Source organism: Platichthys flesus, chromosome 6 (assembly GCF_949316205.1).
Source record: "Platichthys flesus chromosome 6, fPlaFle2.1, whole genome shotgun sequence".
Taxonomy (NCBI): Eukaryota; Metazoa; Chordata; class Actinopteri; order Pleuronectiformes; family Pleuronectidae; genus Platichthys; species Platichthys flesus.
In genome coordinates, this window is record NC_084950.1 from 14,853,267 (window position 1) to 14,878,707 (window position 25,441).

At 43.1% G+C, this 25,441-nt stretch overlaps 2 protein-coding genes across 6 annotated transcripts; both read left to right on the forward strand.

Annotated features, from left to right (window-relative positions):
* Nucleotides 1-1,431: 1,431 nt before the first annotated feature.
* On the forward strand, nucleotides 1,432-7,896 carry pnpla2 (patatin-like phospholipase domain containing 2). Its single transcript, XM_062390268.1, has 9 exons — nucleotides 1,432-1,888; nucleotides 2,883-3,115; nucleotides 3,759-3,824; nucleotides 4,587-4,796; nucleotides 4,909-4,969; nucleotides 5,329-5,520; nucleotides 5,821-5,953; nucleotides 6,255-6,386; nucleotides 6,621-7,896. The coding sequence occupies exons 1-9, from the start codon at nucleotides 1,681-1,683 to the stop codon at nucleotides 6,934-6,936; spliced, it is 1,551 nt and encodes a 516-aa protein (XP_062246252.1). The 5' UTR covers nucleotides 1,432-1,680; the 3' UTR covers nucleotides 6,937-7,896.
* Nucleotides 7,897-9,488: 1,592 nt separating this feature from the next.
* On the forward strand, nucleotides 9,489-25,369 carry zmp:0000001167 (protein phosphatase 1 regulatory subunit 12A). Of its 5 annotated transcripts, none has more exons than XM_062390016.1 (25): nucleotides 9,491-9,867; nucleotides 14,261-14,391; nucleotides 14,636-14,754; nucleotides 15,137-15,293; nucleotides 15,444-15,588; nucleotides 15,687-15,761; nucleotides 15,875-15,954; nucleotides 17,252-17,457; nucleotides 17,624-17,733; nucleotides 17,836-18,030; nucleotides 18,143-18,225; nucleotides 18,316-18,405; nucleotides 18,583-18,684; nucleotides 18,766-18,867; nucleotides 18,966-19,056; nucleotides 19,148-19,288; nucleotides 19,379-19,481; nucleotides 19,587-19,690; nucleotides 19,810-19,869; nucleotides 20,359-20,381; nucleotides 20,497-20,560; nucleotides 20,667-20,771; nucleotides 22,082-22,132; nucleotides 22,368-22,418; nucleotides 24,092-25,369. In XM_062390016.1, the coding sequence occupies exons 1-25, from the start codon at nucleotides 9,592-9,594 to the stop codon at nucleotides 24,176-24,178; spliced, it is 2,751 nt and encodes a 916-aa protein (XP_062246000.1). In that variant the 5' UTR covers nucleotides 9,491-9,591; the 3' UTR covers nucleotides 24,179-25,369. The 5 variants fall into 5 exon arrangements, with proteins under 5 accessions (XP_062246002.1, XP_062246000.1, XP_062246001.1 ...); XM_062390017.1 differs by having other exon boundaries at nucleotides 17,276-17,457; nucleotides 17,833-18,030; XM_062390015.1 differs by having other exon boundaries at nucleotides 9,492-9,867; nucleotides 17,833-18,030.
* Nucleotides 25,370-25,441: the final 72 nt, after the last annotated feature.

The following is a 25,441-nucleotide window of genomic DNA, read 5'->3' on the forward strand; positions in this document are numbered from 1 at the left end:
TGCTCAATGATGCCAGATGTATTTTAACTTTGCTACTTGTTTCTGTATCTACATTGGATTTTTGGCAAAACTATAAATCCAGAATTTTAACTTATCATCAATAACTACAGTTCATCTTTTAAAAAATGTCAAAAGTTCATCTCTGTTGTGGAAACCATGTTATCATGGAGACAATAATTCAAGAGTAGTACAATGAGCTATTTGGGTTAAACAACAAATAACATCTCCTCAGATAACCTCCCAGCCTCTCAGAGCTCCTGATCAGGAATAATTCAACTTATGAGACACTTTTTACAGGTGTTCATCAAGAATGACATCCCTTTTGGGAATCCAGGTGAGGTCTTGTTAATTGACGCATTTGAAATACTTAATTATTTTACTTAATGTCCACCATTTCCTCTCATTGTAACCCCCCACCCCACCCTGTGCACCATGTTTACCCTCCAAGCTCTTAAGAAGAAAAGCAGAAGATGAGGGAGCTTCATTATTTTCCTAGTCAGATTTTCTGTGTGTCTGTTGGCTGGTGGAAATATAATAAGGAATGTAAGCACAATAAGAATGAAAATATGTATGACTTGAAAGCTAGATTTGGAAACAGGATTCACAAATTAAGATAATAATACAGGAGTCTATATAAGTTTATATAAACTTGATGAGGTAAGGGACACCTCTTCAAGACAATGAATTGTTGCTTTGACATCTAGATGAACTTTTAGGACTCATGTCCCCAACGGAAACTGGATCACTGCCAACAGAAGGTGACTATTTGCAGACTGATTCTCTGAATAGTTTATTGGAGTCAGAGTTCCAGTTCCAAAAGACATTTAAGTGTTATTGTTGCTGTTTCTTGAGCAGGAGATTTTGTAATCCCCTCACTGTCTGTTGTGAAATAACCTTTAATGTTTTGTAACCAGGATGTTGCCAAGAAGCCCGATGTGTGCATCTGTATTATTAGGACAGATTTAGAGACAGCTTCTCGAACCTTATATGATGTCCAGGTCCTTTCATGGAAATCATTTGGCATTTTAATAATGGTTTTTGCAACAAATCAACAAGAAGTGAACACTGTTGTTGTTTTACTTAAATCTATCTGCAAACGGGAGTATCTCGCTCGTATTGCGCATACATCCATAGCATTCTTCTCCATGACAACCCCATTGAGGACACAAAGAAACAAACAGGCAGACACATTTAGAAAAGACAAAACTAAACATGTCTCTCTTCCGGGAAAGACTCATTGACAGCAGTCAGTCTTTTTGAGTGTCGGCTCTTTTCCCTTCCAGGGTGTGTCGGTGGCGGCGATTGTGACTGGTCTTGTTGTCACAGCCTACACTTTCGATCGGCCAGCGTCATCAGCGGCCTCGATCGTGATTGGCCCGAATCCTCTGCGCCCTCCTCCTAATGCTCAAAACAAGTAGGTAAAACAACAATAACGCCCCGTGTTCCACTGGGTTTCTATTAAACGAGTTGAGGACAAGTTTCATGAAGACACTTGATAACGATCTTTAGCCTCCTCAGTGTTTTTAAATGATGTGAATTTAGTAAAGTGTTTTCCACTGTTAGCTCTGCGGCTAAACGCGCCAGCAGGACAAACTTCTGAAGTGAGATCACTTGTAGTTCTTCTGTGGTGAACACGTGTGCGTGAACTTTGCCCCAGTTACCAACGACCCTCTCTGGACCATGCCGCGGACGGCCGACGGAATGTTTCCGATAGACTCCCCGTGGAACATCTCCTTCGCCGGTTGCGGCTTCCTCGGGATCTACCACATCGGGGTGGCCAGCTGTCTGCTGGAGCAGGCCCCGTTCCTGGTGCGGGACGCCCGGCACATCTACGGAGCCTCGGCCGGAGCTCTCACCGCCACCGCTCTGGTCACCGGAGTGTGTCTCGGTAGGTATTGGGGAGGATAAGTAAGGTCACATGTGGTCCTGAAGGCTTCTGTGTAATAACTAGTTATTGAAGAAGTACTCTGATTACACAGAACATGTAAACATACTGTGCGTTATCAGTAAAGTGGACTCAATGTTCATCTTTTTACAAGAATAGGAATAAGTCCATGATATCATTGACACACTCGCTGCACTTTAATGTTGAAGCTTCATTTCGATGAGATCAATTTAAATGTGTTATATTCTGATCAGTAGTTTGATCTGTGTCAAATTTAATAAACAGAGAAAATGTCCTGTATGGTCATCTGAACTGTAACTAGTACCTGCAGCGTCAGATATTAATATAAGATCACTTTTTGAATAGAAATCTTGATTGTAAATTTGGAAAATTGTCTTTGGATACAAAGGAGATGAAATGGGTTAAAGGTCACAGAGACAGTTCATTCATTCAGACATAAGCACATTTGTTCAATTATAGATACAGATGAGTGCAATAAATACAATAACATTAGGCAGTGGAAATAAAGTTCATCAAGAAAAGTGCAAAATTCCAATCTTGGATAAAGACCAATATCATTACCAAATCATTTCTATGTTTACATGGCATGCCAACTAAGACGTCTTTAGTTCAGTGGTGCTCTTCTTATAGAAAAGCTTTCTTAAATATTGCCATACAATGGAGATAAGGTTTAAGTAAACATGGATCATATCCTTTGGATTGATCTGTAAAAAATGATAATTGTAGACTCTGTAAATATATTTTTTTCCATATTTAGTTGAAGAAAATACTTACTATGAAATACACAAGACTCAAGCTACAATTCCTGATTTTCAGGGTTAGGGTAATTTCGTTCATCCACATCGTCCGGATGAACAAAGTTTCACCTTTCACCTTTATCTTGTCTTTATCGTATCATGTGCAATCGCATGTGGTTACTTTCGACCTTCATTTAGTTCTCAACTGTCTCATAAACTTTTATTTCATGTTTTCACAGGAGAGGCTGGTGCGAGCATCATCGATGTTGCCAAAGAGGCGAGAAAGCGATTCCTCGGACCTATGCACCCCTCCTTTAATCTGGTGAAGATCATGCGTCTCATGCTGCGCCGCACTCTGCCAGATGACTGTCACCATCTAGCCAATGGGCGGTTAGGAATCTCTCTCACCCGCGTGGCAGATGGAGAAAATGTCCTAGTGTCTCATTACAACAACAAGGAGGAGGTGATACAGGTGCGTGCTAGGTCTTATGATTTTTCACAACGCTTTGCAGAAGAAGTGGTCGGCATGTATTATATTAGGTATCAAGGAAAGGCCAGATTTTTTCACTGCAACACTACTAAGGTGACAGTATCTTGGGGCTGCTTTCAGATTCCAATTGTGTACAAGAACATTTTCAGAAAATATTATTAGTAACGTTGATATGATGTGTGAAAACAGTTAGCAGATTATCAAGCAGAAAAGCCATACTGTCTGATTTCAGCCTCTCAAATGTGACATATAATGGATTCTCTCTGTTTTAAATCACTGTACACTGGAAATCTTTGGGTTTTGGACATTTGTTAAGACAGAACAAGTTGAAGACATTAAAATGTTATGGAAGAAGCTGCTCACTGTTGTCTGATCATTTTTAGACTGTGTTATTGGGTTCTTACTTAAAAGAGAAAACAAATGACGATATCAAATATACTGAATAATGTTAAATATCGTTTGTACGTATCATTCAAACATCATTTACAGTGTAATTGTTTTAATTTTATTCCTCTGTTCTGTTTAAAGGTGTGAGCCCACTTCCAATAATGCATCCAAGAGCTGTTTCTTTTATCCACTTATTTTGTCTCTTCATGTGTCTTATATTTTCTTTTTTGTTAAACAGGCGTGTGTCTGCAGTGCCTACATCCCAGTCTATTGTGGCCTTATTCCTCCTACACTACAAGGCGTGGTGAGAAAATACACTATTAGTCAGCAGTTTTCACTTATTTTAGAGCTAATTGAAATAAATGACCTCAATGGTTTTCATTGGTTTTAAATTAAGAACTACTTATACAGTTGGTATTATTGTTGGAGAGGTGTAATGGCCAGTCTGCTTTCCTGCTTTGCTTTTCTCTCATTGTGTTTTATTGTTACATCTGTTGCCCCCCCCCCCCCATCCCATTTGTAACGGCCCCCGTCAGCCCCCTCCCTTCCTCAAGAATGTGTTTGTTCTGAACGGCACGTGTGGAAACAATAATTATGAAATTCCTCCGGAGTTACTGTTTGCCTGCGATCTCAAACTAAAGAAGGAAGTCAAACTTGTATTCTTCACTGGACATGTTTTCCAGCGCAGAGGTTTTCTGGGTAATGTCATTGAGCAATACTACCAGCAATACTGCCATCCTCCCTCTGTGGCCTTTGTGATGGGTTTTAAAAGCACACATGCGTGTCTACGCTTGGGACCACGTTGGCTCAGACTTTAAGGTTGTTATGTCCTCTCTTCTACCATCAGTGCCTCAAATACAAGAAAACTGATGTCACCCTGGTCTTATTTGTTGACACTCATAGGCAGCCTCCTCCGGGTTTAAAAGTTCAGCAGCTTCACTGAAAACAAACATTTATCACTATGCAGGCGATGATGCCACTGCAATAATTCCTGGTAATGATAGAACTCTAGTTCAGCATCCTCCATCACGTTTAGTCTGACGAATATGTATCTGCTGTCATTCAGCGATATGTTGACGGAGGGATCTCGGATAACCTGCCTCAGTACGAGCTGAAGAACACCATCACCGTGTCCCCGTTCTCCGGAGAGAGCGACATCTGCCCCAGAGACACGTCGACCAACATACACGAGCTGCGATTCACCAACACGAGCATCCAGTTCACCCTCACCAACCTCTACAGAGTCTCTAGAGCACTTTTCCCTCCAGACCCAATGGTAGGTCTCACACATACACACACAGAAAATTGATTTGCTCAGTTGAACTGGAGAAAACTCAGTCGACTTCTCTGACCCATGAAAGATGCATTATTGTTTGTTTTGAGTGCAGGTTATGAAGGCCATGTGTAAACAGGGATACAAAGATGCTCTGGACTTTTTAAAGAGGAATGGTAAGAATCATTCTTTGTCTCTTTTCTTCTCCAATGCTGTTTTTGTTTAAATGATCTTTTGTCCACTGGCCAGAAAATATTAGTACTGCACACACAGGGCTGTTGGAACATGATAACTTATCACACTTTCCTGTGAACCCAAGTCACCAAATCAATCCATTACTTTTACGTTTGATTAGGCTTTTGTTACCCATGTTGATTTGTTTATTTTTTTCCTTTATTTAGTATTTTCAGTATTAAGCACATAAACAGCATGTCAAAGCAAACTAAGATTTGTTATTAGTTGTTAAGTTGCTGGCTAATTAGATGTAATTTCACCAGCAATCACAGATTAATAAGAACTTGATTTGTTTTTTCAGGTTTGCTGAATTTTAATGGACCACTCAGAGACAGGCCCCTGCTCACTAATGATGAGGGACACAAGCATTTTCATAAGGAGAAGGAGGCTGAAGATGAAAAGCCACATTTAGAGGAAAAAGTAGTGATGGTTCGTAGAAGTTCCTCAGTCGAGGAGCATATCATCGCGAACCTTCCACCAGCTCTGCACAAAGGTAAAAGCACAACAGAGCTTCATTTAACTGAAACTCTTTCAGTGCTACTTCTGTCGAGTTTTGTTTATTCACTTGCTATATCCATTAGTAAGTAAAATAATTTTTTTCAAATTCAGATTTTTTGTTTCGAAAACTGTATTTGATGTATCTATGACCTCGAAATTTGCAATTAAAAAAAATCACACTATTTTTAATTTCAAATGTTGCATTGTTTCCGGCCATGAATAGTTTTGTAAGAAGCTGGTTACCTCTGTGACTAGTTGTAGTAACCACTCGACTCCTCTTTTCTTTTCTCTGTAGCTCTTGTCGAGGCCTGTACTGAGAGGAGGAGCCTGGTGCAGTCACTTAGCAACCTGCTTCCTATGAGGATGGCGTCGGCCATGATGCTCCCCTACACTCTCCCTCTGGAGTCTGCTGTGTCCATGACTCTCAGGTACTGAAGGACGCAATTACACCGGGTTCCAATCCCTGAGTACATATTTGACATGCACTCAGAATAATACTACAGGCTCTTTTTAAAGAAAAGTGGTCTCAGACTTTTGGATACTGGTGTGCATGTGTAGTTGGTTCAGGCAAAAGCCATTGCACTGTTTTTATAGACGTTTGTTTACAGATTAGTGGAGCTGACTACCCTGTAGCAGTTGTTGTATTTGCAGTAAATACATTGAAATGGCACAAATTACTGTACAGGCCTTCTGTGCCTACTGAATAACAGCTGCATTTCCCATGTGTAGACTTCTGGAGTGGCTGCCAGATGTGCAGGAAGATGTGGGATGGATTCGCGAGCAGATATCAAAACTCCTGCAGCATGTTCTTCGCCAGGCCTCTAAAAGCATTTCCCAGCATGGGTTTTTAGAGATGAAATGGTAGGAGCATTTTAATCATAATTATCACAATTATAATGGATACCAATCACAGTATGCTCAGAAAAAATATTAAGTAAGCACACACAGAAATCACATTATTATTATCTTATAATAATAATACAAAATGTTGGCTGTGTGACTAAACTATTTCACGTACTTTTTTTAATGGGCGAAAAGAGAGTTTGAACCGCCTTTACTCATTCACATCTCTGCATGTTTGTAAATCTACTCCAGGATTTCGTGTCAACTGGAGCTGCACCAATGCCAGTCGCTTCCGTCCCAGTTCAGCTCCACCAGCCTGTTTCCCGATTGGGTGAATGGGAGAAACGCTTCAGTCCAGGATATCATCATGCGTCTCGACCAGTACAAGACTCAGCTTACTGGAGTTCTGTCTACAAACATGGACCTGCAAGGCTCAATGAAAAATGGACCGACGTCACCAGCTACAAGCTCTTCATCCCTCCTCGTCACAGAGGGCCTCACAATGCACAGAGTTTGTCTAAATATTCCAACTGCTGCCGACAGTGGAGACGCCATCAGCAGCTTCTAGGCTTCGGCCGCAGATGCTACTGCTCTGAGATTCAGTCGGACAGATTCTACATCCAGGAACACTTTTTAAATAGTTAAAATCCAATTTCAATATCCGGTTACACCCTGATGTTTAGAGACGTTTGAGCTATGGTAGTAATTAACCCTATTTACAGTGTTTATACAGTATTTTAAGTCTTTAACTACAATCAGGAAAGCTCTCAGACACAGCATGTCTGCAGGCATACACAAGTGCATTTAAACGTACCACATTCACCCAGACAGTCTTGTAAAACTTGAATTACAAGATGTTACAAACAAAAATGTGCACTTGAAGTAGCATGGTTAAAATAGTAGAGTGTGAATGTTTCGGGTGGAATGCACTCAAACTAGTAGTTAAACAGAGCGTTTGTCTCTGGTGATGAATCTCTGCTACACAAGCAGTGAAGGAGGGAAACTCTGTTTGCCACAGATAGTTACTCCATTTATTATATGCACATGTCAATGCATTGTTTTGAGAAATCTTTATGTTTTTATGTTTGTTGTTTGTTTGAAAGTCTAATATTTCTTTACACTTATTTATATGAGAAACACAAGACTGCCTTTATCTGTTTTCTCTTAAAACTTGTTTCTATTGTCTTGATTTACTTTGTTTTAAATTTAAATCTGCATTGATGAATTTTTTTTTGATTTTGTTGATTTTGATGTTGCTACAAATTCTTCAACATGTGAACTGTGATTAATCAGTCAAAAGAATCAGTTAATCTGAATTGCACTTTCTTATTCGAGGTCACTTTATGACGTCACTCAAGTTCTAGGTAATAACCTAGCTGTGGTCAAATATTTGTCTTGTATGTTAGGAGAAATTACAACTGTATGATCGAAGCCACAACGTGTGCCTTAACCTTCAATTAAACAAATGCCAAGTGAATGTAACATGTTTATTGTGATCGTGAAATAAACTGGCACTGTTTAACAGTAAGTGCAGCTTTTTTCTTTGCAGTAGATTCTCAGAGATCAGTTACACAACAGTGATACTCACATTACCCAGAAAACCTGAAACTTGTAAAGAAAAGTACACACAGCAGTAATCAAACAGTGGATCAGGGACCTGGAGGAAATGTTGGGAGGTGTCCAGATGATCCCATCCAAATGACAAATATCCACTGCTGACATGAGGACGAAGCACAAATAATGCAGCTCTCGTGAGGGTTCAGGGTTTGACGGCAGCTGAAAAGGTAAAATAGGTCCAAGGTAACAAGGGAGCAGGTGTGGAGTCTTAATATCACCAAGTCAGGCGAAATATAATTAAGAAGTTTTAATGAATGGAAATATGACATATGCCTCAAATCTGGATTTTATTTGTTGTCATGATCAAAAAAGTTATCTTTTTAAAAATTATGAGCTGTGATGATAAAACCAATAGAGATTGTTGAGCCCCCCCCCCCCCCCCCCCGTGTCATGTCATATGATCTTCTCCAGGCCACTAGAAGTTCTTGTCTCACAAACAAATCTATTAACTTAATGGATTTATCCTGGAGCCATAATGACATGATTAGATTTATTAGAGACAAAGCAGTAAACAGTTGTTGTACTGTCCTGTCAACAGAACAGATACAGCAGAGGATTCCCCTCATATCATAACAAAACTCATCACATCAGCTGTCTGTTGTAAAAGCTGTTTATTTATATGTCTTTGGCCAAAACAGAAATCTCCTGGAAATAAACGGGTCAGACACAAAGACAAAATATTATGTGTTGAGGTAGATTTTTATTCACAGAGATTTGAAAGTACAACACAGTACGTACCAATTCCTTGTGGGATGTCAGGGAAATATCATTGATCTGCCTCTGGAGTGTTAATGAACAATATGTCCATTATTTGTTTCATTCATTCTAATGTTTTATCGGCCCTTTTGTGGGCTTCGACTCAAAAACTACTTCACAATATGAAGTATTTGGATTCTAAATGGGTACATGATATGTATAATGAAGTAATAAAAAAGGTATTTATTCTGCACTCTTAATTTTGGGTTGTGTGGATTTAGATTTGTCCAACTTTGTTAATTAACATTGTAGCTTAGCTTATCAATGGTATTTGCAATATCTATTACCAGCTGCTTTAATATATACAGTATGTGATATATGTCATTTGCATATAAATATAATGTGACAATGTCCCTCCCAAATTTTAAGAGTAATGAAAAAATCTATTAAAATGTATTGTACCATAAAATATTGAAAAATGACTTCAGTTTTATGACTAAGTACTTTAATCGTATGTTATATGATTATGATATGTATAATTACATGTTGAAAGGGTTATTTGTCTTATTTAGTTGTATTGAGGTTCATTCTTTTATTTGCTTCCTGTTTGTTTTGCTTTGTTGTTATCGGTTGTTCATTTGTTGTGTAGAGTGTGTCGCTTGTGACCCAGATTCAAGGAAAGAGAAGAAAAGAAAGAGCTTTCCTCTGGTGGACACATTTCCGAGGAGCACCTAAAGGCAGCATGTGGCTGCCACTCAGTCAGAAGTCCGTCCTGAAGTTCACGGCTTCAGTTCCACAGAGTGTCCACCAGGCGGCGCAGTCCGGGGGAGGAGAGGCTCAATCCAAACCCTCCACTCCGCTTCTGCTGCTCGTACCATGAGCTGAATGTGTCCGGGACAGACCAGGGAAGATGGCGGCCACTGACCATTCCCGGTCCGAAGCTGCCAAACAGCGTCGGCAGGATCAGCTGCAGCGATGGCTGGGCTCGGACACGGATCGGACGGGACCCGAGGCCCGGGACACCTTGAGCGGCTCCGGGACGCGGCGCACGAAAGTCCGGTTCGCGCAGGGAGCCGTGTTTATGGCCGCCTGCTCCGCCGGCGACCAGGAGGAGGTGGCGGCGCTGCTACGGCAGGGAGCCGACATCAACCACGCCAACATCGACGGGCTGACAGCGCTGCATCAGGTAGGAAGTTAAACAATACTCCCGCTAAGAACAACTAGTTCGATTATTATCAGTTAACTAACCAGCTAACTAACGAACTAACCAAACCCAAGAGTTAACCACGGAGCTGCTGCTAACCGTCGCTTGACTAGCGGCGGAGCTTTATTCGTTTAATGAGCCTCAGAAGCGTTAACGCAGTTTACATTCGTCTTAAGATTCCATTGTTTTTAACCTAGCGGCCTTTGCAGTAAATAAAATAAAACTTTATTTAAAGTTCGCAGCAGCAGCAGCAGCAGCAGCGGTGTCTGTGGCCTGTGTGGAGGAGGCTAAGTCCGGTTAACAGCCTGTTGGTCGGTTGGATGATCTGCTCTGTGGAGTTGTCTTTTTCTGTAGCGTAGCAGGGACACAGCAGCAAACTGGAGTCGTTTTGAGTCTCAGGCAGGTCGGTGACAGACAGGCTCTGCCGGGCTCTCCAAACACCAGGGAATCCAGCGAGGTGTTAAATATGTGATCAGAGAATTCAGGGAGGTTATAAACATCTGATCGGTGAATTCAAGAAGGTTTTAAATATGTGGTCAGAGAATTCAGGGAGGTTATAAACATCTGATCGTTGAATTCAGGAAGGTTTTAAATATGTGATCTATTAGTTCAGGGAGGTTATAAACATCTGATCGGTGAATTCAGGAAGGTTTTAAATATGTGATCTATTAATTCAGGGAGGTTATAAACATCTGATCGGTGAATTCAGGAAGGTTTTAAATATGTGATCTATTAGTTCAGGGAGGTTATAAACATCTGATCGGTGAATTCAGGAAGGTTTTAAATATGTGATCTATTAGTTCAGGGAGGTTATAAACATCTGATCGGTGAATTCAGGAAGGTTTTAAATATGTGATCTATTAGTTCAGGGAGGTTATAAACATCTGATCGGTGAATTCAGGAAGGTTTTTAATATGTGATCTATTAGTTCAGGGAGTTTTTTAACACCTGATTAATGAATTCATGGAGGCTTAAAAACATCTGATCCATGGAATCAGGGAGGTTTTGAACTGATCACTAAGTTTGACACATTTCTCAAAGGGGAAGCATGCACGGAGCCTGTTGATTATAAACCACCGCCGTCAACAGGCCAGCTGCGTGTGCTTTTAACCTTCCGTTTTTTTTGATATTGCAGTTTATGCCCCAAATAGGCTGCACTGCCTCCTCCAGTGCATGTTCCAGCCTTAATGCAGCTCCCTCCCTCCCCTCCACTGAAGTCATAACACAGCCGAGCAGTCTGGACAGCATCACTGTCACACGAGCCCCTCGGTGATGCACTGTTTCCTCTGCTTTTATGATGCTGTGTGTCAGAAACACGCCGCGGCCCCTTTCGCTCTGCGGCCGAACTCACTGTTGACGACATTTCACTTTCGGCATCTGAGCACACGCTTGTCAACATGAACGAAAAAGATGGTTGTTGTGCTTTTATTTAAAAAAATTATAATATCCGCCCACTGGAGCTGAATGGTTGCTCAGCAGGCCCCTGTGTGTGTATGTGTGTGTGTGTGTCTAGCGGTGATGTCATCTGAGGTGCTTTCCTCTCAATTTCAGCCAAACTGTATGTGTGTGTGTGTGAGTTTGTGTGTGTGAGAGTTTGTGTGTGTGTGTGTGTTGAAGTCGCTTTCCCCCATGACCAGGTCAGATGAGCACATTCTCCCCCGCACTTTGGGTTACGTGGGACCCTCTTCTGGTCGATCCACGTGCTGGAGCGTCACCCAGTGTGGTCCCTCTCTCCTGCCCTCCATCCCTCTCTCCATCCCTCTCTCCATCCCTCTCTCCTGCCCTCCATCCCTCTCTCCCCTGTTGTTCGCCGGTAGCCTGGCAACCAGTATTAAATATAGGCCCACACTCGGCAAACTTTCCATCCCCTGCATCCAAAGCCTTTTTGCCTTCTCCGCCACTCGCTCTCTCTCCTTGACCCCTCCCCCTCCACCTTCTCCTCCTCCTCTTCTTCCTCTTCCTCTCCTCCTCGCTGTCTCTCTTTCTCCTTCCCTTTGCCAATTCCCCAATGGAGGGGACTTTAGGGATTTCGGATGAAGAAATGGAAAACATTCCTCAAACAGCGCGAGCTGCTGTTGTCAAAGGCCACTTCCACAATGAGTCACTTGATGACCCAGTGAAGGAGTCTGCTGGGAGGCTGGATGTGCACCCTTCAAACGTGCAGGGGTGCAAGAAATGCCCTCTGTTCATTCATTCAGCTCCAAGCGGCCACTTGTTTCATAGGGGGGCTCTCTTCCCCCCCCCCCCCGATGAGAGTGAAGCCTGCTTTTGACTTGGCTCCGGCCCCGCACTACTAGCCTCATCTCAGGGTCTTACAAGGACCATATTTTAGTCTAGTTTTTTTCCGACCACACACCCTGACTAATTATCTCATATTACGGAGGAGGGAGGAGCCTCGTAGCGGCTTTGAGATAAGTTGATTTAGCCCAAAAGCAAAGCCTCTTATGTGGCTGAAGACGGCCTGATGCACGAGGTTCTGTGTGAAGTACAGACACTTGCTGCCTTGACATCCTGCACAGGAGCTGCAATTAGAATACACGGCATGAAAGTGTGCTATTTATGAGAGTGTACTCTGCTTCTGAGCAGGTTTCGTCCGTTGCATGTTGTGAAGGTAGTGTTGCATGTAAAAGAAATACACAAAGCGAAGCAGGAAAATAAGGATACATTGAAGTCTGCTTGAATTCCCCGATAAAATAAATAGTAAGCTTGCATTCACAAGCACGGATTAAGCCTTTGCTTTGCATATCAGTGACAGACACCATTATTTGTATTGTTAATCCTCAATTGGCTGTTTTCTATCTGGTTTTGATCTGTTGCTGTGCATTGTTATGTCAGTATTTTCAGTCATGTCTGTGACTGTGGGCTGCAGGGATGGTTCTGTCCATCTGGTGGTCTGTTGGTCCATTTCAGTCCAGACTGAATGCTGAGTTCACACATCAATTTCTCCTGGATTTCTACCGACCTTATACCAGGAGGTCAGGCGGATAATGTCCGTGTCTCACTGGGACATTTGCGTTCACACATGCTCCTCCTCCAGAGAAAACACGGAGGATGTGCGGAGTCCGGTGCACGTCTTAAAGCAGCTTAAGTGTTGAATGGCGGTGAAAGGGTGAATCCAATTGACTCTGGTGATCTGCTGACTTCTTGAGCGCCACAATGACGTTCACATTTGTGACGGTTTGAATGTTGTTTCTAAGCAACATTGCTACAGATGTTTTATTATAATAACTGTGAGCCTGCTGTCACTTTATTGTTAGCATTTTGCTGAAAGTACAGTACAGCCCCGTGTATTTTATAGATTATCAATGCTTAATAAAACAAAAGTTTTATATCGTTAGTAGCTAGTTACATTGTTAATGTCACTGTTCTAGTTACATTGTTAATGTAACTAGCTATTTTGATATTGATAATTTTTTTGGCAATTTAAAAAACAAAAGTGAGTTTAGTTTCACAGATGTGAGGATTTTCTGCTCATTTCCTGTTTTGTGTTATTTCCATCTACAGTTTCAAAACAAAACATACAGTATAGTGGCTTTACCTTTTTTCTCATATTTTTTATTTATTGTAAGTATTTGGTGAGTATTCGGTTTATCTAAGCTCTAGACTAGACCTTACTATGTAAAGTGCCTTGAGGTATTTGGAGTTATATAAATAAAATTATATCAAAAGAACAACTAATAAACCTACACAAAATACTAAAACTCACAATGGAAGAATGAGCGCATCACCTTGAATTTACGCCACAGCTGTTAAAAAAAATACATACACAAATTAATTTGCTATATTATCTGGTTTTGAATGAGTTACTTGTGCAGACTGTAAATGTGTCAAACCCTTAGTTTTGCCCACATAAGTGAAACAACCTCGGACCATCTAATCCAAGTAGTGTTTTATCTCATAAATCATAGCTGAAATTAAAGCAGCATCTCATAATATAGGACCTTGAGGTTCTCATGGGATTTATCTTGGGACTGATTTTGCATCACGTTGGGCTCTTTGCAGGAGCAGCCTCAGGAAAGTCAGCTAAATGGATTCGCTATTCACTCACGCCACAAAATGACTGTTTGAAAGTACTTGAGGGCCTTGAGCAGCCCACTTAACAGAACGTCATTATAACAAGTAGACACAGTAGTCATTGTTTCAGCCGCCAGTGCTGTAGTTGACTTTGGTCAATTTTGGAAGTGTCCTGAGTTTTGTCTTTCACAACAAACCAAAGGGGGTCAAAGACCCTCCTGACTGTAACTGTAACTGGACCAGGGACTGACTGACGTGTGCAGCCTGGCTTCTGTCTTTAAACATGTGCAGTGGGGATTCTTATAATAAACAGCAAACACTTGTAGAGCGATCCCTCATGTGGCTGTGTGTCCTCTGGCAGGCCTGCATAGATGAAAATGCTGAGATGGTGCAGTTTCTGGTGGAGAGCGGGAGTGAAGTCAACAGAGGGGACAACGAGGGCTGGACTCCTCTGCACGCTGCAGCGTCCTGCGGCTTCATTCAGATCACCAAGTGAGTGTTGACCATGAACCCACTGACACGTCACTGTTTTTATGATGGTGAACAACGGTGACGTCAACTTATGTATATACGTGTGTGTGTGTTCATCTTAAGTGGGTTCCGGGAGTCTGGGAAAGTTTTCACTGAGCACTCAGACTTTTCTCAATCTTATGGACTCACTGTATGTTTTAACTGTATGATTCCTGGTTTTTCTGCTGCATTCTAAACTCTTCACTCTGTGTTTTTCCTCGGGAAGGTACCTGATAGAGCACGGCGCTCACGTCGGGGCGGTGAACAGTGAAGGAGAGCTTCCTCTGGACGTGGCCACAGAAGACGTCATGGAGAGACTTCTTAAAGCTGAAATCAAAAAACAAGGTAAGGAATAGTTCCACTGTCAGGACACAGTTATATGACTACTAATATAATATTAATACAAATATATAACAACAATATATGAAAAAACGAATGCTTATATGAGAATTTTATGATCTGGACAAGACTGCATGATCATCGTCAAAATACTTTTTTGATATCATGTGCAGTATAAAATCATAATTTCCTACAAATAATTGTTTAAATAAATTATCAGATTTGCTTTATGTTTTATATCATTATACATGTAATATCTTTGACTGCAACTGGAACCACAGCCGATGTATTAAATTAACATGTATGCTGAATAGTCTTTCTGTATCTTCTAAGAGGCGAATGATTTTCAGTATTCAAACTCTGAGGTGTGTTCATATGTGCGTCACAGAGATAGACGTGGACCAGGCCCGGAAGGAAGAGGAGAGGATCATGCTCCAGGACGCCATGGCAGTGCTGGCAGGAGGAGGTACTCTCACACCTCACCCTAACACCAAGGCAACCGCTCTGCACGTCGCTGCCGCCAAAGGCTACATCGAAGTCATGAAGTGAGCACCAGTCCACACACAAGCACAGACACACGTCGGCAATGATGGCTTTTTTGGCTCCTGTCGGATCTTTTACTCATAACCTTAATCCTTGTCCCGTGTTGGGTGTTTCTCTCGTCCTTTCTTCCCCCTCTTCCTCACGTGGCTCAGGGTGCTGCTGCAGTGCCCGGTGGACGTGGACAGCACGGACATCGACAGCTGGACGCCCCTGCATGCTGCCGCTCACTGGGGGCAGGAGGAGGTGTGCACCCTGCTCGCTGAACACATGTGTGATATGGGTGCCGTCAACAACGTGGTGAGCAGCAGACAAACAACCCTTCCCTGGCATCAAGCCTGTGATCGAAGCCTCTACTTGTGCCACCACTTACAAATCCGCTGTGAATGTCCTTGTAGGGCCAAACACCTCTAGATGTCGCAGATGAGAAGCTGGTGGACACTCTGGAGGAGCTGCAGAAGAAACAGAACGCCGTGAGTCTGCCTTCACACAACCATTTTCCCTCCGTTAGATAAACCTGATATGATTGATAGTGTTAGAGCAGCGAACGTTCTCCATGTTTATGTGTGTTTATATTCCTTTTCAGTTACGCACTGAGAGAGAGAAACAGACTCCTGTTATTGAGACCAACCCACAAATCTCCATGGTACCAGGTCGTGCGCGCAGGTCAGTGCCAGTGTGTTGGGGGTGTGTGTGTGTGTGTGTGTGTGTGTGTGTGTGTGCGTGTGTTTATGTGTGTGTGTGGGCACAAGCTATGCTGTACCTCAGCTGAATCCCAGCAATCCCAGTACCAGTAATGTGCATGCAGTCATGATGTTAACAGTCCCAATTATCCTGTGAACCACCATACCTCTATCCACTGTCGTTGACCTGGATAGATGTAGCGGTCAGTAACACTGAAACTACTGTGTCCCATTTTCATACTTAGAACTAACTGTGCAGACAACAGGAAAAAATGAGGAATATCTAAGATATATCCCACATAGATGCCAAAATCAGTATGGCTTCCTGATATGAAGCAAAGATAAATACTTGCGAGTTAGATAATCGTATAAGAGCATCTCTACTGTCATAAAGCAGAGCAATAAAAGTTAAAAAATAAAATCATGAAAGAGAAATATTATTACTATTATATGATTTCATACGCTTTAGATATATCTTGTTCTCTATAAAACCCACTAATTAAGGTTAATTTAACGATACAAGAATATTTTTTTTTTCCTAAATTAAATATCTAATTGAATACAAATGGCTCCATTAAGATCCATTAATGATTCCCTGGGAAATCTTTGAAAATGTCCCGAGACATCTTATCTTTCAGTGTTAAAGAAAGGGACGACCTTGGGTCATTCCCTATCCTTCAACAAAATTTCATGGAAATCCATGCAGCAGTTTTTGTATAATCCCGCTAATCAAATATACAAACACAGACAAAAATGGCGGTGGTGTAAAGCCGTCCTGCTCCGTAATTTGAAATAATAGCCACAATGGCCAGTATACCCAGATACAATGGTAATTTGTTTCCCAAATTTATTATACACAAACTCAAATGATAACATGAAATTGTTTAAGGCCAGTTCAAGATTCACTATATTCCCATAATGCAACTCTGATTTTGTGTCTGCAAACTGGAAAAAACACAGAAAGACAGTATATAAGTATTATGGAATTGGCACACAGTAATCGTTGCTGTCTGTGTGGGTGCTGTGCTGCTGTTTGATCCGAGGGCTTGTGTGAGGTTTCCATCACCACATCTGAAGAAAAGATCTAAAACAAGTGATTTAGTCGAGACCTGTTGTGTGAAGTGATGGAACAGCAGCCCTACGAGTGACATCACAGCCGACTGGTGTGTTGATTGGCGCATGCTTGCTCTAATTGGCTGCATGTGGAACGAGTGCCCTCACTGATCAGCTCCCTGCATGCCACCTGTGTTCCACCCCCCACCTTGGCCCCGCCCCTGCAGGACTTCTATCTCTCGTATGAGCAGCAAGGACAAAATCTGTCTCCATGAGCGGGAGAAGCACCCACCCCCTGCCCTGCAGAGCAACCCGGCCGAGGATGAGGAGGAGGAAGGCCATGTGGGACAGGGTCAGCCTCAGAGCCAGGCCAAAGCCTCCAGCAGCTCCAGCTCGGAGGAGGAGAGCGAATCGGAGAGCGATGCTGAGTCGGGTGAGAGACACTGCGACTGCTGTTTCCACTTTAACAGAAATCTGTGGTGTTGATCCTGATCACTATCTTAGACAGCAGTGTGTTTAAGAACAATATAGTTTTATCAGACCAAAGTTTTATGATTCTGAAAGGAATTTGCCGAATGCTGACATGTGATTCTTTGCAGAAAAAGCGAAAAACAGAGAGATCATAAACAACTTGAACAACAAACGCAACACCACCAGCCTGCTCCCTACCTCCATGTCAACGAGCACCGCCACAAGCCAAGTGAAAAAGGTCACATGGAGAGACATTTTCCAAACAACATCAAATGTCTGTTTTTAGCTGCGTGATGCGATTGAATAACAGAGGTGCTGACTTTTACCGGCTGTGTAGCAGGAGCCAAGCAAACCCACAACCACTGAGGCCCCGGTCTCCTGGAGAACCTCTCTGAGGAAAGCCGGCAGCTCCGTGACCCTAGGCACGGCCGGACTAGCCGACTCCGGCCCGGACCCCAGCAGACCTCCAGCGACGGTCCTGGGCATGACCCGCTCCGCATCCAGCCCCCGCCTCAGCTCCGAGGCTGACCCCAAGGTACAGGCCACCGCAGCATGACGCATGAATCTAGTATGACAGACCAAGAAAGACCTATTTCTCACCGGGTCACATAAGTAACTCATGAACTGGTCTCACCCCTCGATGTCAGGAGCCGAGGCTCGCCAGGGTCCCGCCCATTCCCACGCGGAGACTCTTCAGCATTCCCGACAACAGCCCTGACAACTCCAACAGGTGGGCTTGTTCTCCCTTGTGAAACCAGAATCTTTTTATTTCTGCTGCCTACAGTATGTGCCCTTGTCAACCTGTCTCTCTCTCTCTCAGTTGGCTAAGCCGTAGCTCCTCTTACACCCGACGCCTTCATAGTCAAACAGGAAATGATCTCACTAGTTCCACTCCTTATTTGCTTCACAGGTCAGTCACGCTGCCCACAGCTCGTCTTGTATTTGTTTTGCATGATTGTCTTTGCCATCACAGCTTTTTACAGCCCCCCCCTCCCCACTCCCAGCAGCAAATACTAATTGTGTGTATGTGAACGTGTTGTTGTGAATGAATTGTTTTCGTTTCCAACGGGTCTCGTGTTGTTTCCAGCTCATCTTATGGAAAGAGACTGGATGACCCCACCTTGACCTCAGCGAGCACAGGAACAAGCTCCTCTGGACTCAGCCGTCTTAATAGTGTCTTGGCGCAGAGGTAAATTGGTTTTCTTCTCTTCACTGCGTTCAAGTTTGTCTGGAACATTTTTCCCAGCCAGCTCTTATCTCTCTCCTGTAGACTTCCTCAGGAACAGGCAGAGAAAAAGGATCAGTCGGCCATCGCCACCTCCATCTCTCAGAGCATGACCACGGGCGAGCAGGAGACCAAGCAGAGGCGCAAGTGAGTGTCAGCTGTTGTCTTATTGTGGGGTTGATGTGTTTAGATTGTGAGCCTGGTTGTGCTGCTTCGTGGCTTAAAGTTTGTTTCGACTTGTGTAGATCTTATCTGACCCCGGTGCGGGATGAAGAGGCAGAGGCGCAGAGGAAGGCTCGCTCCCGACACGCACGCCAGTCCCGCCGCTCGACTCAGGTACAAACTCCCGCTTGTGAGAGGAAGATGAGGAGGTGGTCACCTGGTGCTGGTTGTCAGTAACACAGAGTTATCTGTCTTTCATATGAAGGGGGTGACGCTGACAGATCTGCAGGAAGCGGAGAAGACGATGAAAACCAGCCAAACCAACCAGGCCGACAACAAAGGGAGAGAAAAGAAGGAGGAGGAAGAGAAAGAGAAGGAAGCAAAAGCGAAGAAGGGAGAGGAAGGGGTGAGGGCCTTATTTTAGTTATAGTCCCATGTTGGCTGCACTTATATAACGTCATGTGACATTTCATAGCGGGGGATATTGTGTTTACAGGAAGTGAGCTGGAGGTCTCGTATTGCCAGCCTGCAGAAGTCGGACCTGCTGGGCCTCACGCAACCCGCTGGCACTCCGCGGCCTCAGGCTTCCGACAGGAGAGGTATGTACCACGTCTTCCCATGTTCCTAACTTAATGTAGAACTTGAACGTTTGTTGAGATGTTCAATTTGGAGTTTTTACGACTGCTTGTCTGGCTTTGTTCCAGATGTTGAGGCCAACGCAGGGGAGACTGAGACTATGCGATGGGCCAGGGAGCGCAGGGAGAGGAGACAAGCTCGGGCCAGAAGGAAGGCCCAGAGGACCGGGGAGGTAAACACACACGACATCTTTTATATCTATATACACTGATGCAGGATGGAGAACAGACCACTGCTTACAAGAAAAGACCAAGTCAGCAGTCATGAAACTTGTGTCTGTGTCGCCTGCAGAGTGATGACAATGATCCAAGTGGAGAGGAGGAGTTCTCAGGCAGTGGGCTGGATCCACAGGTATATATGTCTGTCTGTGTGCATTGGTGTACATGTATTTACATGTACTTATTTTTGTGTAGTGGTTTTGTGACCTCCTCAGGACCTTTTTCAGCATAAGTGTAACATAATATGTCAGGACCAGTAGACCTCATTGGGACTGTAATTCATGAGGTCCTGGTTAAGACTTATTATAAGATGTGAATTATGGTTAAGTTAGGGTTAGGCAGGAATTGGTTTTGGTTAAGTTTAAGGAAAAGGTTTTGGATGGCTGTCCACATTGAATGGAAGACAATGCATCTCCTTAGAAGGACACATTCAAAAAGACAAAAACTGTTAATTGTGTCTCCAATTGGGGGGAAAAAGCTGATTTTGGGTCAGTGGTAAAGATCAGGGTAAGTCTCCAGGAAATGAATGTATGCCTATGTTAAATCATTAGAAATTAACCTATAATTGTTTGTGGTCACTGTAACACTCAAGCCATCATTTTTCCCCCCCTTCTGTTTACAGACAGACCAACACTTGAGTTCCAGGTACGACTCTAGACTTTGACCTTTGATCTGATTTACCATCGCCTCTTTCATTCTGTCAGCACAGTGTCGATGATAGTAGCTGTATCTCTGAACTCTGCCCTCCTCGTCCACGCAGGTCGGTTGCATCCAGTAATGACCGCACCCAGGGAGGAGAACCTGAGAGCAAGGATTTCAAAAAGGTCAGCAGACAGGGCAGATAATGAAGTCACTGAAGGTGTTTCTCTTACATGTGCCAGTTATTTACTGCTGTGTGTGTTTGCGTGTGTGTTTGTGTGTGTGTGTCAGATGTTCGAGGACGTCTCCAGAGAAAACACCCTGCTCCAATCTCAGCTGCAGGACACTCAGAGGGTTATCAGTCAGACTAGGTTGGACCTGGAAAAGGCTACACAGGTGAATACACAGACACGCTGAGTTGTTGTAGTAGTCTTCTTCATGCTAAGACAAAAGGAAGAGTTTCAAAGTGGTAAAACCAGGAATCAACAGGCTCCGTCTCAGTCGTCATTTTCTTTTTTGTCCACTCCCGGTTCATCTGGCCATCGCTTATCAGCCGATCTACACAAACTCTACTGTCTTTATCACGTTCACTGTTTTTGAAGATGCACCTGTGCTCTCATCAACACACACTCCTTAAATGATCTGGTATTACGATAAGCATATGCTGGATTTTTTACGCCACTATTTGTAAACCTAAGCAAGTAACTGACATTACTGATCCATCCAGTTCAGTTATGCCCTATTTAAGCAGGTCATGTATAGTTTTTCATAAAAGTTTTTGTCCCAAAGTAAGAAAGAGAAGAAACCTCGACCCTCAGATTGATATATACCTCATTACATTAAACTATTCACTATATAGAGTGTTCAGCATTTTTTATTTATGTGTGCTGTCTACTGATGACAATTCCCTGTTTAAAGCCCAAACGATGCACCATGAAAAGTAGAGTACAATCAGTGTTGCACATCTGAAAGCCAACAACCACGATGCTGTGTGCAGGAGGCAGATTTAGACAGCTGCAGGATGAAGGGATGACCTGTGTCCAGTTGGTTCTTTTTTAGTATAATTCCTTATATAGAGTTTTGTGAACACAGCCATGTTTTTTGCTTCCTGCCTGTCGCTTCGTTCCCGGTCAGATCACCTGCAGATGATCTAAAGCGGCTGACGCAAGACAGTTAAAAGGAAGACTTTGTATTTTCAGCAAGAAGAAATTACCTTTTATTCTATTAAATTAAAACCTTTATTAATATATTTTTTTAAACTCACACACCAGGCTCAGGGATTTTTCCTCTACAGAACCATGTGTTCTGCTATGATCAGTGGTTGAAGTTAGCAAAGAGATAATAAAGGGTATCTGATATTTGACTAACTTAATAAGTACTTACTGTTAGTGTTTAACCATCATCCTGTTTTTGTGGAAACAGTGGTAGATAAGCGGAATAGGCATAGTCGCACTTAAATTAGAACCAGTAGAGCGCAGACCTCCGCCAGCAGCCCAACAGTCTGCTTAAATACAGTCCAGCTGCAACAAAATTCACACACTCATAGAAATCAGTTCCCCAAATGTGCCAGATTTTGATTTTCATCGAAATCCATAAATTAATTCCATAAATGGTTATGTCAATGTCTTTTTGCACACAGCCCCTCTAAGGATCTTTATAGTTGTAGCGATGATAATAATATTACTTGTTTGCTTTGCGTCCAACAGAGACAGGAGCGCCTCACTGACTGCTCAGCCATGCTGGATCTGGAGAGAAAGGTAACACTTCTCTACCGATGTTGTTCCATGTTGTTCTGGTTTTCCGTGGCTTCGTCTGCCCTCACTACTGCCACCCCTGCTGTCTGTTGAGGCCACTCGAAACCACTTTCTCACCAGTTTTCACTCAATTTTTCTGGAACCCCCCCCCCCTCTTCCTCCTCTTCCTCCTCTTCCTCTTTGCCACTTTCGTCTGCCCCACCCCTCACCCACCCCCCCTCACGTTTCCCGGCATCAGGACCGGAGGATGTTGGAGCGGCGAATGGCAGAGCTGGAGGAGGAGTTGAAGGTGAGGAGACGTATATTCACGACCAGTTTTCATCATGGCCACAGTCACTTTGCATGCTCCTGCTTGATTAGCTTGGCTTTAGCGTGTGCGGTTCGGCATCATGGAGGAAGCACAATGGAGAGAGAGCTGTTATGCATAAGTGCTCTCTCTTCTGTAACATTCATTGTATCAACAGAAAGTATTTCTGTGCCGTTATTGTTAGTTCTCCATCACAAACCGTTGGTTTTATTCAGACTTTATTAAGGTTTTGACACATGACTTGTTTCGCACTTATTCTAGGTAATAAGCCGTCCAGTTTTGGTAAATGAACCACATGTCAGAGTCTGATTATTAGTTCAGCTTCTCACATCCACATTCTTGAGGCCCTATAGAAGGAGCTCCATGGGTAACAAATTAAATCATCAAGGTCTCTGCTTCCTCTTAAATATGTCAACATTTATATTCAAACTTTTTATGAATTTATTATTTGTTTGTGGTGCAGTTACAGGTATAATTTAGAGCATTGATAATAATAATTACATTTAGGAGTGCAGGCTCTTTGTATTGAGCCTACTGGTACACTGGTAAAAACTCAACAGAAGCAAAGGCCCCGTTCAGACCTGTTATTCACATCCACCCTGAGAGATCTGATCATAAGTGGACCGTGCCAAGTTCGTCTGTTCACACCTGACATTAAAATGCTTCCTGGATGCGTCTCCTGTGAGCACTTGTTATCTGATCTCACTTCCCACGTACGTCAGCAAATACCAAATGGTGTTTTTACCCAGTCTGAGTTTGCAGATTTTTCCATTATCTGTGTGGGCGGGTTCAGGTATTACTCATGTTGTGGGGGATTCGATGTGTTTACAGCCACATTATGGGGACTTGTCTTCTCTATGGGCTTTAAAGAAAGTCCTCACAGTCACATTTTAAGGTGAAGACATGTTTTAAGGTTAGCTTATGGTTCGGTTAAGGTTAGAGTAAGGGTTCAGGTTAGGCAAGTAGTAGTTATGGTTAAGGTCAGAGTACGTCTCCAGGAAATCAATGTTATTCAATAGAAAGTCATGGAGATGCGTGTGTGTGTATCTCTTTCTGTCAGCTAGAGAGAGCGAGAGAGAGTGGAGTCAGGAGGAGCTGGGTGAATCAAGGCACTGTGCACAGCTTGGCTAAGGAATACGATTTTAGCCATTTGAAAAAATAGAACTCAATTATGTGGTGATCAGTGTTGATGTTCTGGCTACAAATCAATCAACGTATGGTCCCTGAGGAGCTTAAAAGTATCTTTGATCCGTAGTCGATGTCAGCTGAGTACTTGGTTCTTCATATGTGGTGCAGGACGCATTTGTGTTCACACAGTGAAAAGATTGTTGCCACATGAGTCCAAGTCCAGCTCCCGATGAGGTCTGAGTGATCAGATCTCAGGACGCAGTTTTGGTTGCCTTCAGATCTGAACTTAGAGCTTTCTACTTGTGATCAAATAACTCAGGACAGATGTTATTACCATGTCTGAACGGGGTCAAAGTGATCCTATATTTCCAGTTAACACCACAGTTTGTCTTGTCCCCTGTCAAAACTCTGCTGTGAATAACTATAATGTATGATCTTAGATTTGAAAATAAGCTATTAACCATATAATAATTTAGAATCTGGTTTTCTATTTTGGATTTTGTTGTGATGTGAATTTTCCCCTCCAGGTTCTGGTGGACCTGAGAACAGACAACCAGCGTCTTAAAGATGAAAATGGAGCACTGATTCGAGTCATCAGCAAACTCTCCAAATAGATGTGGGGAGAGTGTCTCGGAGAGGGCGAGAGAGAGACACATGAAGAGCAGGGAACCCCCTCCTTCCCCTTCCATCCATCCCTCCCTCCATCCCTCCCTCCCTCCTCTCACACATTCCTCCTCAGTGCCAAAGAGCGAGAGGGGGGAAGAGAAGTAGCAGAATGTCCTTGCGTATACGAGCAACCAAGACTTGACTTGGATTGTGATGCCTCTCTGTGAACAGCTGGAGCAGCTTCGGTGCCTTAGCGGCCTTTTGTCAAGACCGACAGCACAAAGGCTCCAGCAGGAGCAGCATGAGACTTGACGACGGCCGAAATGCCCACGGCCGGTGGAACACACACAAAACACAACATGTACTACAACTGTGCATCATGGGAACCCGAATGTGCACACACATTCCTATGCGTGCATCACATACTTCCTCAATGCACATTCCACTGAGCGCACAAGGCAGCTTGGGCCTTAAAGCTCCCACTTAGTATTTTTTTTTTGTGAACACACTCACACACTCACACATTTACCCCACTCACAGTCCAGATCTAGCGTGTCGTCAGGCAGTGAAGGTGTCGGCGTGTTCTTTTAAACTCTGAAACACGCTACAGACTCTTTACGCTCGGCATCGTCATGACGACACGGGGGAAGTCCATGAAGCTCTGTTGGGTTGTTTTGTTTCCACATGCAAGTGTTTGAACCCACCTACCTCTCCACCTATGCACCTCCCCATATACATTTTTTTATTTTTGTGACCACAGACACACTCCATGCTCTTAGGTCAGTCGACCGCAGCACTTTACTCTCCGCCAAGCAATAAAAGATCTGCGAGGCCTCTCTCGTCCTCGATGACTTCAGAGCAGCACCGTCTCACTCAGTTAAGTGGAGGGAGACGATACCCATAGCTGAAGGTCAAAGGTCATTGCACAATGATTTAGAAAATTGCTGTTCTGTCAAAGCCTATTATGCAATGAATGGTTTTATTGATTGCCATTGATAAATATATTATTTTCATAGTTTTTCATTGTCATTTCCTCTCCTGCAATGGAGCCTAGAAATGTATATTACATGTGTATAAATATTAGTCCTGAATAATAATACCCTTTTGAAGTAAAGTTCAATGTAGCCTTTTTTCACATGTTGGGTTTCTAATATATTAAATGGATGTCTGCACCCTAATAAAAAAACAGTGTGTTTGTAGAGACTGCCTGGTTATTATCAAATTGAATAATACTCCATCAGATTATTCATAAAAGGTATTAGTACACATCA

What these genes read in the sequence shown, in the direction of transcription:
- pnpla2 (XM_062390268.1), top strand. Translation starts at nt 1,681, where the DNA reads ATGCCGCGGACGGCCGACGGAATGTTTCCGATAGACTCCCCGTGGAAC. An exon ending in TTTTCCCTCCAGACCCAATG is followed by an intron (nt 4,797 to 4,908) that starts GTAGGTCTCACA and finishes TTTTGAGTGCAG; the next exon opens with GTTATGAAGGCCATGTGTAA. An exon ending in GGACTTTTTAAAGAGGAATG is followed by an intron (nt 4,970 to 5,328) that starts GTAAGAATCATT and finishes TTGTTTTTTCAG; the next exon opens with GTTTGCTGAATTTTAATGGA.
- zmp:0000001167 (XM_062390015.1), top strand. Translation starts at nt 9,592, where the DNA reads ATGGCGGCCACTGACCATTCCCGGTCCGAAGCTGCCAAACAGCGTCGG. An exon ending in AATAGTGTCTTGGCGCAGAG is followed by an intron (nt 18,685 to 18,765) that starts GTAAATTGGTTT and finishes TCTCTCCTGTAG; the next exon opens with ACTTCCTCAGGAACAGGCAG. An exon ending in AGGCCCAGAGGACCGGGGAG is followed by an intron (nt 19,691 to 19,809) that starts GTAAACACACAC and finishes TGTCGCCTGCAG; the next exon opens with AGTGATGACAATGATCCAAG.